Source organism: Parambassis ranga, chromosome 15, assembly GCF_900634625.1.
Source record: "Parambassis ranga chromosome 15, fParRan2.1, whole genome shotgun sequence".
NCBI lineage: Eukaryota > Metazoa > Chordata > Actinopteri > Ambassidae > Parambassis > Parambassis ranga.
The window spans coordinates 19,212,823-19,232,224 of record NC_041035.1 but is presented as its reverse complement, the minus strand read 5'-3'; the positions used below and the strand labels follow the sequence as shown (position 1 = coordinate 19,232,224).

The 19,402-nt window shown below is 44.4% G+C and overlaps 3 protein-coding genes across 4 annotated transcripts; 1 reads left to right on the top strand and 2 right to left on the bottom strand.

The window, feature by feature from the left end:
* Positions 1-33: 33 nt before the first annotated feature.
* sgpl1 (sphingosine-1-phosphate lyase 1) lies at positions 34-8,571 on the bottom strand. 2 transcript variants are annotated; one of them, XM_028423372.1, is made up of 14 exons: positions 8,414-8,571; positions 5,986-6,151; positions 5,519-5,586; positions 5,113-5,260; positions 4,941-5,020; positions 4,183-4,311; positions 4,019-4,107; positions 3,823-3,931; positions 3,648-3,746; positions 3,425-3,571; positions 3,094-3,332; positions 2,871-3,017; positions 2,671-2,791; positions 34-2,006 (listed from the first exon to the last, which is right to left on the bottom strand). In XM_028423372.1, the coding sequence occupies exons 1-14, from the start codon at positions 8,423-8,425 to the stop codon at positions 1,860-1,862; spliced, it is 1,701 nt and encodes a 566-aa protein (XP_028279173.1). In that variant the 5' UTR covers positions 8,426-8,571; the 3' UTR covers positions 34-1,859. The 2 variants fall into 2 exon arrangements, with proteins under 2 accessions (XP_028279173.1, XP_028279174.1); XM_028423373.1 differs by lacking the exon at positions 8,414-8,571 and adding an exon at positions 6,568-6,985 and having other exon boundaries at positions 1,860-2,006.
* Positions 8,572-12,613: 4,042 nt separating this feature from the next.
* Positions 12,614-13,543, top strand: neurog3 (neurogenin 3). Its single transcript, XM_028423645.1, has 2 exons — positions 12,614-12,662; positions 12,934-13,543. Exon 2 carries the CDS (start codon positions 12,935-12,937, stop codon positions 13,541-13,543), a length of 609 nt encoding a protein of 202 aa, XP_028279446.1. The 5' UTR covers positions 12,614-12,662; position 12,934.
* A 150-nt stretch (positions 13,544-13,693) lies between these two features.
* Positions 13,694-19,047, bottom strand: pdlim1 (PDZ and LIM domain 1 (elfin)). The gene is made up of 7 exons (XM_028423644.1): positions 18,751-19,047; positions 17,705-17,856; positions 17,185-17,269; positions 15,728-15,906; positions 15,508-15,656; positions 15,307-15,424; positions 13,694-14,303 (listed from the first exon to the last, which is right to left on the bottom strand). Exons 1-7 carry the CDS (start codon positions 18,841-18,843, stop codon positions 14,117-14,119), a joined length of 963 nt encoding a protein of 320 aa, XP_028279445.1. The 5' UTR covers positions 18,844-19,047; the 3' UTR covers positions 13,694-14,116.
* Positions 19,048-19,402: the final 355 nt, after the last annotated feature.

The window sequence follows — 19,402 nt, the reverse complement described above, 5'->3', positions numbered from 1 at the left end:
TTAACTGTTGTGACTGAAACATGAGCAAGGAAAATGACTGAATTAATTTTTAATTAAAACAAAAACAAAACACAGAGCAGAGCCGCTGACTGCTGCTCTGAGACACATGGTTAAATCAGGTAAACAATTATTTACACACTCAGAAATGAATGATGAATAAGTGCAGGGCAGTCAAAACAGGACTATATAATTTAATCCAGTAGATTATAATGAGACATGGAGAGTAATATTTAAAGGGGTCTATGTTTGAAAGTTGTGGACCTGAACAAAGCCACATCCCTGAATATGTTAGAAAGAGGACTTCACTGATTGTTGCTACATAATCTCACCAAATTACAAGATTACAGATTAGGACTGTATAACTGTCAACTACAGATTAACATTTGGAGGTTTTTTTTATCGTCACAGGTGTTGGGCATAAATCAAGATGGCTGAATGGACACCGATGGCGGCATGAACTTTAATCGTTAGTGGGCTTCTTTTTTTTTTTTTTTTTTTTTAACCAGGCACTGACTAAGAGAGGGGAAATCATGTACAAACCTAAAAATACATTCATGTCTAATCTCCTCAGTACATAAAAACACACACAGATGAAGTGATTAATGAACAGTGGTCACACACTACAGAGGCTGGTGAGCTGTCAGTCAGGACTACAGTATGATTCTAACGTCGAGCACTCCCCTCAGTTTCACTTTATAACAGGAGAAGTTAAATATTGCACAAACATGGAAATAATTTCAAGGAATTTATCAGGAAAAGCACATGATTAAAAAAAGGAGAGAGAGATAGAGAGAGATCAAGGTCCTTCTGGTGTTACAGTATGAACGGTTATCAACCTGTTAGTACATAGAGAAAGAATGGATACTAAGAATGCAGTGTGTCCACAAGCAGACAGGCAGGCAGGGCAGAGCGCGGGTTTCATCCGACCTCAGTCACATTCGATCCTTTCAGTGTCTGCGAATTTAATAAACACTGAAAAGCCGCCCTGTTAGAATGCTTCAGTGGATGAATCAATGTTATTTGCATTGAGTACAAACTGAGGTAGATTGAATTAGGAGACAGATGATAACGACGGGGTGAAACACACAGGTGACGGTGCAGAGCCTACACAGGCCGGGACAGGACCCGGATCTTCAGTCCAGGCTGGTTACGTTTAATTCACTTCTCCAAACAATCAATGTGGCCGATATATGCTTTGGATTAATGCCCTTCATCTCCCTTATTTGAAGAGGTTTTTAGTCAATATTGAAAGCTCCCATGAATGTAGCTGAATGTCAAGTGCTAGCAAACATGTTCATGCTTACAGACAAACTGTAACTATGAACCTGATTCTGGTTCTTGTCAGGGCGTTGCAGTGCTGCTTACATTAAAAACGCTGTTTTCCCAAAGAATTACCTTCCAGTCTAATGCAGTACATCAGGTTTCATGCTAGGGGGCAGCGCAGCTATTCTAACAAGCTTTCAGTGGTTTGTTATTGTCATTGAAATGTTGTGGCATTAAAAAACTTTTTGCTATGCAATCAGTAGAGATCAGTAGAGAACTAAAACTGAAATGAAATCTAAAACAAAACATCTTCTTTTCTCTCTCACACACACACACACACATTACATCATTAAAACAAACTTAACAGACGTGTGGACCCAGCCATGCCTTCTCTGAAGCGTGCTCTCTCTGGGCTGATTAAACTGAAGATGGCTTGTGCTTCTACGCAGATGAAAACATCTGTACGATGTAGGTATGCAAGGTAAGGCAACTGTCTGAGCTGCTGACTCGGAGCTCTGAGAGGAGGTGAGAGCATATGTTTCCCTGTGTGTGGTGTGGGGTCGGAGCCCCCGTCTCTCCCGTCTCCCGCCCCTCTTTCAGTGGGCTTTGCCGTTGCCGTTCATGTGGCTGGTGGTGTTTGACTGGGGCTCCTCAGTGCTGTAGAGACAGTCCAGGAAACCTCTGGAGATCTCCGTCACCATGGATCTGTCTGGGATGGCCTGAGCCATGCCGTAGATCGCTCCCTGAAGCAGCACAGCAGCAACACATGGGTTAGTCTGGTGTTTACTACATTTCCCACAATGCCTTATGGTCAATGCCTATTCTCATCAGGCTCTGCGTGTCAGAACATTTTTTTGTTTTTCCTTTTAAAACAGACTTCAATGGTTATCCATGCTCAGACTCTGAGCCAGCATAGACAACAGACATGTATTAAAGCACGCTGTCCACATGGCAGCAGTGATTTATTCTCTCTTTGGCAGGAACTATTTTTTTCCTCTAACAGGATTATGATCTTGATTTTAATCAGCTTGATCTATGTTGCCAACAAACCTGCCAAGTACACCACACTGCCTGTTGCCAGGAGACAGATGGGGGAACATTTTCTGTCCTTCGGATTCTGGGTTTTACTCTGACAGTCCGAAGACACGTGTGTCGACTTAAAGTGAACATGTAGCGTGTAACAGGTGTGAATGTCAGAGCAAAAAGAACTTAGATTTGGTCTTACTACTGGATGTAAACCTGTTGTTTAACATTTTTTGATGTTATCTTCAGCCTGCATTGTAACATCAGGTTTTCCCCAACAAACTGATGAACCTGAAGGGCAGCCTGGCCAGCCGTACACATGTAGGTTCATTCATTGATTAGCAACCTGATCAGGTCTATATCACATAAGCAGCACCAGCTCACCATTCCTGTGGTTTTCTCTTTGGGGTTTTGCATGATGATGGCGACCTGCTCTTTGACATCTTGAATAAAGTGGTCAGCGACGCCCGGCTGGGTGTGCAAAACTGTGCAACAAATGTGGATGCTGTGAAAGAGGAGATCATGCAGCTGTGAATATTATGTCTGATCAATTATTGATTAATAATTACGAGTTTAATGCCGACCTGGATGGGTACTGAAGCGTGTTCAGATTCCATCCCTTCGACGTCAGTGCATTAGAAAGGCGGAAAATATCAAAAACATCAGAGCCGATTGCCACCACTGAAACCTCCGGATCGCCGAACACAAAGACTCCTTTAATCTTTCGGATTCTGTCAAATAAAAAGAACAAATGTTAAAGGTGAAAAGATTAACTGTAGTTTAGTGTGTCAGTAATCTGTCTCTTACTCTGTTTTGATCTTGCGTGCTGTGCTGATGATCTTCCTGGTGGCCTCCACGTATCTGTTCTCTCCCATGTGCATCATGGTCGCCCAGCAGGCGGCGATGATTCCTCCGGGCCTGGAGCCCGCGACAGAGGGCGAAGCATAGATTCCCCCCTGCCAGTCTGGAGCTACGAAGTACTGGTATTGACGGTACTTTTTGTCACTGTAGAGGATCACTGAGGAACCTTTGGGGGCGTAGCCATACTGCAGAGGAACGTAACCCACATACGATCACACACACACAAAGAAGCAGACGGAAGCACTGATCTGCTGGGGTATAAACAGCCACTCCTTACCTTGTGGGTGTCTGCAGAGATGCTGGTAACACCTTTTACCCTAAAGTCAAACGGGGCGAGTTGGTAACCAGCCTTGGCCATGAACACGATGAGAAAACCACCCAGACAGGCGTCCACATGCAGCGGGATGTTGTAGCGTACAGCCAGCTGGAACACACAGAGGGAAAGTGTCAAAGACTCAGCTTCCCTGTTTCTATTTAAGAAGACGTGGCACACTTCTGACCTTGGCTACTTCCTCAACAGGGTCCATGATTCCATGAGGAAAATGAGGCGCTGAGCAGACGAGCATGGCGGTGTTCCTGCTGATGGCTTTTTTCATAGCCTTAAAAGAGAACAAAGAGTTAACCTGACCGCAGCGGTGAATGAGCACACACCGTCTGCACAGGCTGCGTTCTCACCTTCACATCAACTTTCATGGTTTTCTTATCAAGGGGAATGTGGACGAGCTTCATCCCGAAGTAATGCGCCGCTTTGTCAAACGCTGCGTGGACGCTCACAGGTGCAAGACTGCAAACACAACAAAATGATGCTTCAGCTTTCTCTGGAAAAGGACGAGGCATGACACAGGCCCCCGGTTCACAACGCTCAGCTTACATTTCAGGGTATTTGACGCCTCGCTCGTACGCCATGTCTCTGTAGGCTTTGCATGCCATCAGTATGCTCTCAGTTCCTCCTGAGGTAACCTGGAGGTAGCAGAAGAAAATAACATGGATACACCATCCATGTGAAGCCTCGGACATTTGATGTGTGGGACTTACTGTTCCGCAGGAGCCGGGTCCGCCATGGAAAAGTGTGCAAGTCATTCTGACAACCTCTGCTTCCATTTTCCTGATGCCAGGAAAGATGTCAGGGTGAAGAGGGTTACTCCACGCAAAGTCTCCATAAACCTGAAGCAACAGACAGATGATGAAGTCACTGGGCTATAAGAAGGCTAATCCCATCTCCCAGGAAGGCATGGGCAGGAGATCCCTGCCTAGCAATTAACAGATGATGAGGGATGAACAAGCGTTTGTAAGAATATTAATCGCTTCTATTGGACCCCTTCAAAGACAAACACCACAGACGCAGAAAGAGGTCGCTTCTTTCATGCTTTATAGATGAAGATGTCAGACTGTGGGAACCCAAATTCCACTTAACCCCAGATTATTATTTTTAGGAGAGCATGTTGTTAGGTGATCTAATAATCAGATAAATAGATTAGCAATTGCTGCATTTGAAAAGATGTCATGTGAGCAGTTTGAAAGCTGTTTACATCATACAGTGGTGCAGAAATATGATTTATGGAAGCTCAAAATTAATATGAGATGTGAGAAATTCTGCTAACTTCCGAACTCTTTTGTGTAGATGTGCTAACTGGGCTGTGTGTGGCCTCTGCCTGCAGCATGTGGGGATGTGTTTAAGAGAAAAAGAGGTGAAGATCTGCTTCAATTCAAAAATAATTACCGAGCTACGAATGAAGAACAAAAGAAGTGGACCTTGTCTATTCACGCTTTAAATGCCAAGGACGGACGGATACCTTCACAAGGAGTTTGGTCAAAGATTCATCGCCCCAGTAAACTGCACCGGACACACATCCTTTCTCCCACTTCACCTCGTCTGTAATCACACATCATTGCACAAGTTATCTTATCAGTCATTAAGATTAGAAAAGCTCCAACCAGGACAGTCAGGGATGACTGGGGACTTACTCAGGGTCTGGTACTCTCTGATTTTTTCCATGACTTGGCTCTGAGAGAGGCCTTTAGAGGGCAGCTCCTTAGTGTAGCTCATCCCCTCTTTCAGAGTGCACACACTCACAAACATGTCATCCAAGGCCTTATTCAGCTGGCTCTGGATCTGAAGCAAAGAGAGAGGACACCGTTACTCCACAGTGAAGCAGAAGAGGAAGGTGAATACCCTAAAAATGAATGAAGTAACCGGCTGACCAGATGTTATCACCAGCGCATGACGTTAAGTATGCCAAAGGTCTGATACACCTCCCACCCCACCCCCCTTCCACTGTCTTGGATGTGCAGTGACTCATAAGAGCCTCAGACCACAGAGTCAGAGCACACTGGTGAGAAAAGAGGGAACAGATTCACCGCTGATACTTACAGCCGTGCCAACAAAGGGGATTTTTCTGATGAGTCGAAAGCACTGCTTCTTGATTCTGGATGTGAGACCTATTAGGCAAAAAAAAGAGAAGAAGACAAGGCAGCAGCTGTGGTGAAATGCTGGCTCACACCCAACCACAAATATTAAACAGCTGACTGTGACCTATAATCACACGCAGAGACGAGGCGGTGGACTGGAGTTTATCCTGAAGAGCCTCCAGACTGAGCTGAAGTAAAATGGGAGGCACTGACCTGGCTGCTGAGGAATTTAACCATTGACTGATTGATAGCAGATCTAGAAAGTTTTGTTGATTTAAGGTCAAAGACAGTAGAGAAACAAGTCCTGCGCTCATTGTAACTGCACAGACCAACAGCTACTGCTCAGAATTAGCAGACATTAAAACCTCTGTTGAGACTCATCTGTCATTTAGACCAATGTGAACCAACGTGTCACGTGTGAAACTTTACTTTCTTGCTGGAAGAGAAAGCCTTTGAGCCAGACTGCTCCCAGTGTGGTGATGACGGATGCTCCGATGATCTGCCACGGCTCCAGGTCCGCGCACCGCGTGTTGACCTGCCGCCGGCCCTCCTCCAGATACAGCAGCAGCATCTCCTTATACACCTCCAAGGCACTCTGCACACAGAGACACATAGTACAGCATGAATCACAACAATATGTTAGCCTAGCATACAATCTGCTTCACTACAAATGTAACCTAGCCTAAAATCTTCTGTAGTATAATAATAAGGGGAAGTGACCACAGACGGCACCTCGTGTGTTAAAAGTCATCACTGACGCCATCATTTGGTCCTTTTTATGAGTAGGTCTTAAAACAGGAAGCGTGATTTATGGATCAGCAATATGTGTGGATATGCAGACATTAAATTACAGTAGTAATTCAGCATATTAACCCATCAAATACCCTGAAGTCAGGCCGTTTATCATAGCACGTAAGTGGTTTATGTAAATGCCTCAGCGGTAAAGAACTTTCCTGGCTCTCATTGCATTAATCATGCTGGATAATAGTCAAGAATATTTTAAGTACTTACATCAGAAGACATGGTCAGACCTGCAGAGAGCTTATCCCTCCTCACACTAACACACTGTCACTGAAAGAAACTCACCAGGTGAGAGCAAGCGAACAGCTAACTGGATGACTAGCACCAGGCTCCTCCCACCAACAACCAGGCACAGTCAGACTAAACAAGACGTTCACCTGGACGTGTAAATCTTACAGTATTTCTGTCTCATCTCCAATAAGCTCTACAACCGTCACTCTGAAACGCATTTGTTCACACTAAAGGAAGAGTTAGTGTGAGTGTGGTTGTGTAAGTGTAGCTAAATTATCTTTCCATTATCTCTGCTCTGCTGGTGTTTTTATGACACAATAGCCGGTACTTTGATAGCGAGGACTCTCCACCTCAGCCATAATCAGAGGGAGAAGGCTTAAGGTCCAAAACATCACATAATGAAACAATGAGGCCTGAAGTCCTCCCTGGAGCAATGGAAACACTGTTTATTATGTTTCTCAACATTTGTTTCAGTCAGGAAGGACGTGAGCTATTTTTTCTCTACGGCTTTAAATCATTCAAGGCAACTTCCGCTAAAAATGAATTCAAGTTTTTTTTTCTGGTCTTTAAATCTCACGCTGGAGCCTCCTGCTCAGTCAACAGCTGTCATACTTGCTAGTCCTCATACAGGTTTGACAAGATCAGCTGTGAAAGTGCTGAGTGGGAAGTAAAGGAAAATAATCCATTAACATATGTTGACTTGACAGGAACGGTGCAGAGTACAGACAAGAGCGACGCACACGTCTGCACAAAAAGACACAATTAAATGATGTTATCAGACATCCCTGTAAGAGACAGGCCGCCCCCTGTTATCCAACACATGTTCAATGCCAATATACCACCTCCAGGTCCATTCAGTGCTATCTTTGTCTCAGGAAAACTTACACCAAGTTCACACAAAGCCTCTCACACCAGCATTGTGCTGCTCATTGTCGAGCCGTGGACGCCCATTCCTTTGCTCTCCCACCCCCACCTCCAAACAACATTTGACTATTTTGTAATAAGACCTTTTGTTGTCTCAGAGGGGAAGGTCGTGTTCTCACGGAAATGTACTGGGTGTGAAGAGGCTGCTCCTGGATACATCAGGAGACAACAGACGCACAACATCATAACAGAGACATGCAAAGAAAGGAAAAAAAAAACTGACGTCCGGAAAGCTCTCATCATTCAGGCCTGAGCTGACCTGGAGGAGTCCACACACACTGATGAGCAGACTGGGAGTGAATCCTGCACTGACAGCTGATCAGAGGAGGTGCTGCCCCCCCCCCCTCCCTGACTCCTTTGTCTGATGTCCACCAGCAACACAAGTTAACAGCTTTACCTTTAAGGAAAATCCCTCAGACACAAACAGCTCTCTGGTGGCTCTGCTTTGTTAAGACTTCCTGCAGGTTTATGTTGAACAGGATCTCTAATTTTAAACTCTGGCTGCTACAGTAAACAATAGAAATGAGCTTTAAAGAGAGGAAGCACCTCATCAGAAGGAGAATTTCAGCCTAACGTGAAGCTATATGTAAGGTTTCAGCTCTTCTTTCAAGCATGTGCATCTGTCCGAAAACATAAAAGTGTACAGAGTCCTGTTAATTCTCCAAAAACACACACACACACACAAATCTGTAACTTCCGGCTAAAAACAAAGGTCGCTGTCATACTCATTGCTTTTGGACTTGGGAGCATCACCCAGATCAAAACAAGTCGGGTCCTTATACTGGCTCAGCTCACTACTAATAAACAAGTCTCTCCGAGCGTCCTGTAGCAACACTGTCATCGTCCCGTGTGCCACACTGTGTAATGTAAGTAAACACGGGAAAAGTGAAGGGACACTTACCCAGTAGTCCATGTTGTCGAGGCGAACTGTCACCGAAAGTCCTTTTATTTTGTCTGCTTCTCGGGAAAGTCACCTCCAGCAGCCTGCCTTCAGTCTTCCCTCTCATCTACATGCTACTATCAACCACAGCCAGCAAGCTAACCCTGATTCAGGAAGTAACCAGCCACGGCGGTAAAGCTGCGCACGGTCTGCGCATGTGTAGATCTGACAACACTCTGCCTGAGACTACTTAATGTGTGAACGTGCTGTTCGTGAACATCCTCATTGTTTCCATATCTACAGAAGCGCCGCACGAACACACGCCAACAACGGGATGAGTTAGCAAAGCGCTGCTGCTGCGTCCAAGGGAGGCTTGTAAATTTTAACTTCCAATCATGTCAGTGCCGGCGAAAACATGTCATCAAAAAAGAAATAATACAAAACAAAGTGACCATAATAATTAAGAGTAGAGCTTACGTTAAACACAGGTTTAACTGCCTAAAATCACCCATATTGTTGGTTACATTTCAAAACAAGGTTATTTTCTTTAATCAAAAAATTAACTGCGTATGAAAAGCACTGAACTGTCATTGACGTATCTGAGAACAACTGATGGTTATGTGGCGTATTTATAAGCTTTTTACTACCGGGTTAGTTCGTTTACCTCTACTCTACTTAGAGTTCACATATTTCCGATACAGTGAACGCATTCTGTGCTACTTTATGTAATGAGGTGAATGTTTTCTTTCAGGGAGTGAAAACAGCGCCACAGAGCTGCAGAGTCGTGTAACTACACAGAAAACTGTGTGGACACAAATATTATGGATGTAAGATTTAGTTGTTGTTGTTGTTGTTGTTGTTGTTGTTGTTTACTGTACAGTGTAAAAGGAGATGCTTTTGCTACTGAAGTGGCAAACTTTTGCTTTGGGGGCAACATTTTCCTAAAACTAGCTCAGCTCAGCCTGCGGGAGCTTAATGTGACACACTTTTAATATTCATCCATTATGAAATGAGAGTTGTAGTTGAAGTCAGCAGTAATATTCAATATTAGCCTGGATAGTTTCTTCAGCCTAAGCACATTTTAGTTCTGTGTGCATGTTACAGTACAATCTGCCTGGTTTACAGTAATCTGTATGTATTGATGTTGTTTTGAGATTATTATGGAAATATCACTATTTTTTTCATAAAGGCGCCTGGAAAATGGCCATAGACTCACTTTTTCAGCTAATTAGACAACACACAGTTTATTAGAGTGTTTATGACAGACTTACCGTGTTGCAATGGACAATACAAGAAATGAAATAATATATAATAGTATATTTAATTTATTTATTACAGGCAAATATGACCCAGACCACAAGTGTTTTTTTTCCCATTTGATTTGATTCAATATGTATTTTTATTTAAAAAAAAATAAATCAACAACAAATATAACTCAAAACAATGTGACATTTATTTTACTCTAAAAAAATCTCACTAGTTAAATTGTGTATTAATAAATGAATATGGGAGCTTCACATTTGCTCTTTTTATCTACAACGAGTCCCTAATGAATACAAGGTTTAGCATGTAAATAAGCTGTCAGAAACAAAGAAGGAACATTCTGCCGGAGTTAGGGGGTGAAAGGGGGCGACATGCAGCCTCAGACCTATTCCTACTTAAAATCTCCAACCTTTACAAAAAGACAAACTGTCTCCAAAGGACAGCTATTCCACTGTAATTGGTGTACACTGCCTTCAAAAGCTGGGGTGAGAGGTACAATGCATTGCCTGTGAAAGAAAACTCCAAAGCACATTAAAAGTGAATTACTTCTCGTGTAAAGTGTGTTCGGGGTCACGCTGGTCACGACGCGCGCACCTCTCCAAAAGCGCACACGTCTCCAAAGGCGCACTCCATACTTTCTAAAAAGGCAGACACATTGTTGAGGGGTTTCACAAGAGGTGTACATATGGCATCCGGGTTGCAATTAAATGTTTTTAAGATGTTTTTCCTTTCTTGAAGAAGTTTCCTTTTTCTTTTTTTCTCTCCCAGCAGCTCTTTGCCAGAGGGAACAAGAGGAGGGAGGCACATTGAATGGCTGCGCTGCTAGTTTGGGATGACAACAATCTGGTCAGCGAGTTGTTGGACTTTGATTGTCCCCTCTCAAAACGTCCTTCAAACAAAAAGCTGAAGACGAAAATAAAGCCCCACCTGGTACCTCTGTTTGCTAAAATAATAATAAATAGATTTCGTTTAATAAATAAGCCAAAGAGACCGTAAAGTGAAGGAGGAGAGGAAGTATTAATCAGGAGCATCGGGGCAGGTATCACCTGCTCTCGGGCTTGCTCAGTTTATTGTTAAATATTGTTAAATCACTTTTCGTACCAAGTCTGCTCCGATATCTGCCATTTCCGCAGCAACTGGGCGCTTATGTTTGCCCACACTTTGCATAACAAGCAGGACACTACAGCAGGCTGATAAAAATCACGGAGAGACACTGACAACTTCAAACCCACACCTGTCCGTGATATCCGAATATGGATTTGGCATCAATGATTATTTGTAAAGTGGTAATATTTAGTTTACTCTGGACTTTTCGTGCCTTTTATAACAGCAAGGCACCATCTCCTATCTCACGGGTGTATTTGTCCAGTTTATTGAAAGCATATGGTTATCAGATTGTTCCCAAAACACATATTTAGACAGAAAGTTAAGGAGAGCTTTCTGTGATTCTTTGTTGGGCATTATAAATCATGTTTGAGCTCTGCCACACGCCCCCTCTCTCCCCACCCCCTACAGCAAAAAAAAATCAACGTGTCTGCATGTGAGTGACACGTTTTAATAACCTTTAACTCTATAAAAGTAAAGTTATATCACAACAGCTTTATGCGCCATTGAGTTGTGGCGACATTGGAGCATTTCTGGAGAGGTCGTAGCGCGCAGACACACGCGCACATTACAGAAGAAATCGAGCTTTTATTGATGTGACACACAAAAAGACCCTTTGTACTATCAATTCACACGGCAGGGTTAACCCTTTCAAATCCAAGTAGTTCGTGGGCCTCATGCGTAATTGTCTTTGTCCAAAGACCGGAACTTTGCGCTTTAACGCAGGACGCAGGTTTTTCTCCAAACACTGCCATTAAAAATAAAATAGTTTCTTTAATATAAGTTACATTCTCTGAGCTAAGAGTCAGCGCGGATTCTTCAACATTACTTAATACTAAAACCCTCATGAGAGGAATAACTGGCAGGAGTTCAAAGCCCTTAAATGTGAACCTTAACACCACAAGTGGCATGATGCGCACACACACACGCAGCTGCGTAACTAACAAGAAAAACAAGTTATTTAAAATACATTTCCAGGTGTGGAGCTGTCATGTTTCACGTTCAGTGTGCTTGAATTAGAATGTTAAGATGCCAGTTTGCCAGGTCACCATGACCACATGAAGCCCACACTCAGCAGGGCATGTGCCAAGAGGCTGAGTGCGTAAAATGTGGCATTCCAAGTGTCCATTGAGGAAAGAGATCTGATAGCATCAACAAGAGCAAACCCAAATATTGCACCTAAAAGTCTCTCTGGAAATCAGAGCTAGTCGTTTGTCTCAATTCTAAACACTTCTGTCCAAAAAACAGGTGGTGACAATAATACTGAAGACTCATATTGGAACTGTCGACCTTAAGTCTCCACTTACCACGGTGCGTTTGTGCAGAGGATATGCGTAAAAGACGGCAGACATGTTTAATGTAAGGTGGCTTCTTATTTTATTTTGGATACTTTTTGCATTTAGGGCAGAGGCACTGAAACAAGCGCGTCAGCTCTCACCGAAACCAAGGATGAAACAAAACAAAGTACTTCCAGCTCCTGATGGACACGTTTACAATGAGGAGCAGTGAACTGATGTTTGGACTCAAGCATTATTTTAAATGTTGATGCGTTCTGTTCACTCTCCAAGACAATAAATACACCTCTATACATGAACATTGCGTTAACCTGGCACCATACACATGTATTTGACTGAATAGTGCACAAAGAAACACAGGACCGTGGAGCCTAAGGGGGAGAGAGAGCGAGAGAGAGGAGAGGAGAGGCTGAAGGACGCGCTGCCCGGGCGCTGATTGGCCACTTGACAGGCGCTGTTGATTCAGGCGTCCGCGGTGCAAGAAGATAAGATAAAGGCCATATAAAATGACAGAGATGCGCATCCATCCCTCAATGTCAGCTGCCTCCGACTGCACGAGAAGAAGACTGCCTGTCTCCTTACCCAGCTCCACCTGTCACCACAGAGAAGTAAGTGCAAATATATCCACCCAGCTGAGGGTTGTGTCTGTTGTGTGTGTTTTTCCTAGTTCCTGAAACCTTTTTTATTATCTGCACTGGAAATGAGTGAAGTTATCTCCAAAGAGTTTTGCGTGGCGCAGGCTGGAGTCATGGAATAACTGCACACATGACACTGTAGCATCTAAATCTGCAGACTTTTCAGAAAGAACTCCTTGGACGTGTATTAGTTGTGATGCTTTTTTTCAGGGTTACTAAAATCCGTTTGTTTGTGTGCACACAGGATGTCTCCTAAACTTATCTGCGCCACAACTGAGCTGCGCACGTCCGTGGATGCAGTGGCGCTCAGCAGGTTTTCTCCAGCGCTAAAAGGAGCCGGGGGAAAGCTGCTCCGTAAACCTCTGCTTGTCGTTGGAGAGGAGGTCCGCGCAGTAAAACATCCGCGGGGCAGGCGCAGGATGAAGGCGAACGACAGGGAGCGCCACCGGATGCACAACCTGAACTCCGCCCTGGATGCGCTCAGGAGCATCTTGCCGGCGCTGCCCGAGGACGCAAAGTTGACCAAGATAGAGACTCTGCGCTTTGCCCGCAACTACATCTGGGCTCTGACCGAGACTCTGCGCATGGCCGCCGACGGACACACGCAGGAATTCATGTCGGTGGCTTCAGAGCTGAACAGTCCAGCGAGCGTTCTATCAGCTGAGTGGGACTCGGCGTCACCCGCAGAGTCTGCGTGCGGCACATCCGCAGACCTTCACCTCAGAAACTTCCACACGCATGTTAATGAGAGGAGCTGCAGCATGTGCGCAGGAGACGAACCCACCCCTCACCCTGTTACCTTTTATTTCACGTCACTCTGTGGTGAACAGCTCAGAAACACATGGCACTACTGATACAGACATGAGGCCTGACTTGTGCCATGATTTAAGAACCAAAACACAAACCATTGTTTCTTCAAAGCACTTACACTGGACTCAAAACAGAATCTGCCAGCGTACTCTAATCCTCAATCCCAATCAATAATCTCAGAGGACAGGAGAGAATTGGTTCAATCTAAAATATTTATTTGACAATGATATTCGAATGTGTTTCTTTGTCGTTCTGCCGTATAAAACTATGTTTATTTATTTAATAAAAACTGTAGAAAACGTGACGATTTTTGGAGTTGACAGACTTTTCATTTGTCCCCATGGAAGAGAAGAACATTATGAACACATACAAAGACAAGAGGGGACTACATCACACTGGCGGCCAATCGAACACAAATCATGGTTTAAGTGGAGAAAAATGTTCTTAATGTGCAAATCATCATTTTCTGTCATGCCTACCAGTGACGGCACTGATGCACAATGTGAGAGAAGACCACTTCCTAGCCTTAGGAGTAGCTAAAATGTTGAGTCTTGGGATTATGCGTCCTATAAGTGGCGTGCAGTCCAGTCCAGCGCTGAGCTCCACAGGTGCTTTTTTTACTTGGGGAAGACTGTGACCACGTCGTAGCCCTCGGGCGGAGTCACTCGCTCACGTGCATGTTTCTCGCAATAAATCTGGTCCTCCACAAAGAAATGTCCCTTCTGTTTTAGGTTGACGTCGCAGTCTGTGCAGGTGTAGCACTCGGGGTGACGGAGCTTGTCCCTCAGCTTCACCACCATCCCCCTGAAACCAAGACACAACGATACAATAACAAACAGTCCTCAGCCACATTTTAATTCACCTCTGGACATTACACCTGTCTGTAATCAGGTCTTCCAACAGATATCTGAACCCTGCTGCAAGATTTAACCCCATGTTGTCCATGCTAAAGCTGCTGGAGGGGAGTCTGTGCAGAGTTGTTTCTGGTGTAGCACAAAGCCCTTTAACAAAGGGTGTAGTGTGGTCCCTGGTCATGACCAAAATAAAGACCCCCTCTTCTGAAGTGGTCTCATTCTGCTCCTTTGGAGCACACGGTGTGGCAGTGTTCTCATTCATATTCCAGCTGCTGTTACAATGTGTCTTCCTCCTGTGGTGGACTAATAAAGGATGGTCTTAGATATTATTTGATCAAAATGTAACACAAACGAATAGAGAACTCACACCAGAGTTTGTTTTAATCCAACCAACCCTGCACAGTGTGACCACAGCCTCAGAAGCCCGGCCCAGGGGAACGCTAAATGAAAGGACGAACTGGAGGAGTGAGTGACAGGAAATGAACCAAAGCCAGACGCTGAGAGCTGCAAACATCGGATTCAGAGGTCTTCACCACACTGTAAGAAATATCAAGCTCTCCCGCTGCTCTGTCTGCGTCCCTGTTGACCTCCTGGCATAACTGAGGCTGATGTTTTCCAGCTTCTCAGTCTTTACTTTTCAAATACCAGAACCAGAAAAACCACCAAAGCCTCAAAACTCAGTTCATTTAAGCTCAGGCCATGAACTTATCAATAAACCTCTGTCTGGTTTGTCTGTATATATGGCTTCAGTGTAGATTTGTAGGGATACCAAAGTGGTTTGAAATTAATTTGATAGAAGTAAACATAACCAAAAGTTAACTTAAAGATTAAAAAAAGTCTGAGCGGCAGCAGGGATTCGCTGAAACACGATGCTCATTTTTCTGCTAGTTCAGCCACAAGGGGGAGACAAACACCTCCACAAACATTGTGTTGAAGAATCAATAAACACTTACACAATCCCAGATCCACATTTGTCACAGACGGGTAACTTCTCCGTGTTCCCCACTGAGGAGCCCATTTTTGTTGTGGGCGCTTTCACACTCCTGAAGCCCGACGGTTTGTCTGCGTCACCTACAAACACCACACACATCTCAACATCTGTTTCACATCACATCTGTCTCTCCCCCATGACTCTGAGGAAGTCGTATCCGTACCTGTCTCAAGAATCTCCTGCAGCACTTTGAATGAAGCCGACTGCCGCGGAGGTTCACCGGACTCCTGGTTCTCCTGCAGCATCTTGTAAACCTCTGAATCTGCAGCCACAGGCGGCCGCTTGCCTGATTTTGATGGATCTGACGGAGCTCTGAGAAGAAAAACAGCGATGAAACATCTGTCTCCTCTGGACATGAATGGTCTCCTTGAAGCAGGTCTTACGTGCTGTTGGGCTCAGCCGTCGTGGCCTTGACTTCGTCCACGGCCGAGTTGAAGTCCTTGATGTTGTCCGAGGAGTACAGACCAGAGGGGCTGTTGTACTGGTTGGTCACAACTTTGGAGCCGAATCCGGTGAAAGGCAGGGCGCTCCTGTTGTGGGTGGAACCGATCTGTTTCACCTCCTGTAAAAGGAGGAAGGTTACATGTAACGTGTTCGGAGGGTGAACTTGATGCTGTTTGTGAAGCGAGTCACACACTGTGCAGACGTTAGGCAGTGATTGGAGCCACTGATGCTTTCAGATGGACACAGCAGGTACGAGGTGGGTTAAGAACAGAGGAACGAGTCCTTAAACACTGAAATGTTGAAGCACTTCTGCTTCCTCCTCCCTGAAGTCAGTAAATGTGTTTGGTTAGTACGTATCGGAGGATATTTTACATGCCTTTAGAAAGACAGCTGCTAACATGTCGCTAAATGGGACCAATAAAAACGAAGTATTTGTGCTGTAGAGGAGGTCAGAGCTGTAAATCTGGTGGTGGTGATGTTGTAGTCATGTGTTGCTTGTTTACAGTGTAGCATTAGCTAACAGAACCTGTAAGTAACCTGTAGGAAGACAAAGGAAAAATCTCTTTATCCGTTTGTGTGATGCTAACTCCTGGGCTAGCTTACAAACACACATCATCCCTGCTGCTCTATGTTAGCCAGCATCTCAAAGACTTTTCAAAGATTAAATGTAGAAACCTTGTTCTTCCTAAAATGCTGCTTGTAGCTTTGATTCATAGCGACACAGGATAATGTATGAGTACGGGCTCGGACTTAATTATACCTAACCAGCTAAACACAAACACATCATGATACTGGCATGCCATCAAAGTGGGCACTTAAATACCACCAAAATGCGCTCATGCTTCACAGTGGGAACACGGAAATGCCTCCAAATTTAGCTCATGCTTCAAGCGTCTGACCTCTAAACTGCTGAATATCCCAAAGGCTCAGCAGGCAAGTTAACTCACAAAGACAGACCCAAAACATTCCCACTGAATGCCAATAATCCAGCAGTGAAGACACATCAAACAGTGACAGACTGCAGGTAAGGGCTTAAAACATGTGTTGATACGTGTGTGAGAAAAATGCACCACACCTGTGAGCTCACAGTGAACACACACACACACAGCGGCATGTTTCCTACATGCATTCACACTTTGGCCTGAACTTTCCACACAGCAGACAGGAACTGAGGCTTGCGTCAGGCCTTGGCTGATAAACTACGGTCTCCTAGGAAACCTCCTGTTGGGAAGTAAACAATGACCTCATCATCGTTGGCAGTAACCAAAAAAAAAAAATCCCACAAGTCTTTGCAGGAACAGTGAAACATCCAGACTTCCAGAAAGTATAAATGGGAATGACAGTTATTTAAAAGCTGCTTTGATGCCGACACACACACACACACACACACACCCACCCGTGGCTCTGATGCAAGATTCATCTTGTACGGATGCGACTTCCCCTCCTCGGATGAAAGAGGCGACCACAGTTTAGATTCCGTCCTGTGGGGCAGAGTAAAAAGAAGAAGAAGAGGCTTAAACGACGTGGCGACCTGAACTCCACACGTGGGTTTGAATTAAAGACGTGTCCTGTTTGTGCCTGTGTCTGTCATCTAGCCTGCAGGTATGTTCCTGCTCAGCACTTTACCACACCCTTCTGTCTTAACATGAACAAACACACTGGCTTCTGTCGGATCGATTTCAACACGGCTATGATGTAAGGCAGTGAAATGCTGCAGAATTAAGAAACAGCAAACACGTCTCAGGCAAAAAAAAAAAACAAAAAAACATTCCTTCCCTATAAAAGAGTGATTAAACGGAGCGTCACTGGCTGCACACCTGGACTGTGGATGAGCTGTCTCATGTTACTCACTGTTCTTTAGGCCTGTGGCTATGCCGATCAGACTGGCACATGCAGCTGCTGCTGCTGCAGCCTACCTGTCTACGGAGAGCACCATTTCCTCTACGCAGCCCTTGATCTTGTTCTGGGCTTCCAAGTGAGTCATGCTCTCTGTCGCCTCGCCGTTGATAGCCAAGATTATGTCTCCTATGCAGAGGTTGGCTTGGGCCGCTCTACTTCCAGGATTGACCTACGAGTAGACAAAAGAGCTTGTTTTAAACCCTGACCTTGCAAATCTATACAGACAATTCTGTGTTTACAGTAAATACAGGCAAAGTCATTTGCAGAGAGGTATTTTCAGGCTGCTGGAGGGCAGACACTCCATCAAGATAAAGGCTTGAAGCAGAGCCAGAGAGAGAGAGAGAGAGGGAGAGAGAGAGAGAGCAGCACAGTCCAGGAATTCCTAATCACTTTTCCATGGGTGGAGTGGACAACCACAGAAACGACGTTTACAACAGGAACAGCAGCCTCCCAATATGCTGAGGCAAAGTACACAGAGGAGAGTCACATCCTGGGTCATTACACAGTATGATGCAGTACATGCATTTAACCCAAGAGCTTCTAACACACCTGTAGTACACAAAGCCACCTAACCTCAGTATATCACATGCATATCAACACAGCAAATACACTTTAAAACACATGTACAGCCTGACTGTCCAAACTGTCCACTTACTACAAAGAGGAGGGACAGAACAAAATGCCTAAAAGGTAAAACTGCTAAATGCTAAAAAAAAAAACAAGATTTCCACCGGAAATACATTTAAAACACATAAAAACCATTACTTCGTCTAGTGGGCTGTTATATTTACACTTTTATGAAGGTTTGGAAGTGAAACTGAAGCTAACAGGTCCGCTAACTTCACTAAAAGTACAAAGAAAATATCAGCTGACAACTGGTTAGCTAGCGTTAGCTAAACTAAACTCACACAGGTTAACTCTGGTTAGCTAAGTTAGCTGGTTAGCTAAAGTTAGCTGCCAGCCTGTGTGTGTGTGTGTGTGTGTGTGTGTGTGTGTGTGTGTGGGATAGGTGAGGCAGGACCAGCCCAGGTGTGGTTAAAAACACCAAACTGTAAAAACTCACCCTGGAGATAGCCAGCGGCTGCTCGAAGTCCTTTCCTCCGACCAGCCTGAACCCCCAGGGTCCGGGACCCTCCATGACGACCCGCAGAGGCATAACGGGAACACGGTGTTTATTTTCTGTCCAAACCGAGCGGAGCTAACCAACTTATATGAAGTTCTGCTTCAGACTGCGGCTTCACTTCCTCCAGCCTGGGACATGTGCAGTGATCGATGGTCAGAGGCTCACGGCTGACTGCGGCAGGGGGAGGACCCTCCGCGTACAGTGCGGACGAATAGATTTTAAAGTTTCCTCGCTGATAAAGTCAGAGCGAAGATCGTTAATTGATCGGATTGATCACTCCACAGGATTTATGTGGTGAAGCTAAGGAAGAGCCCCCGTATGCAGGTCATGTGACACACAACTAAAAAAACTACAACTATGGCGGAACTTTTTTTTTTTATTGAACTCCAAAATCCATAAACTACAAGTTTTTAAATAAATGTTACCATGATCGATTTTTGATAATTCAACTTTATTTGTTTAACACATTATATATTTATTATTTAAAACATAAGTTTAAAATCTTCTTAGTCTGCATTTTGCTATTTTTTAATAATAGTAGTTTTTTTACTTATACATATATATGTATATATATATATATATATATATAATT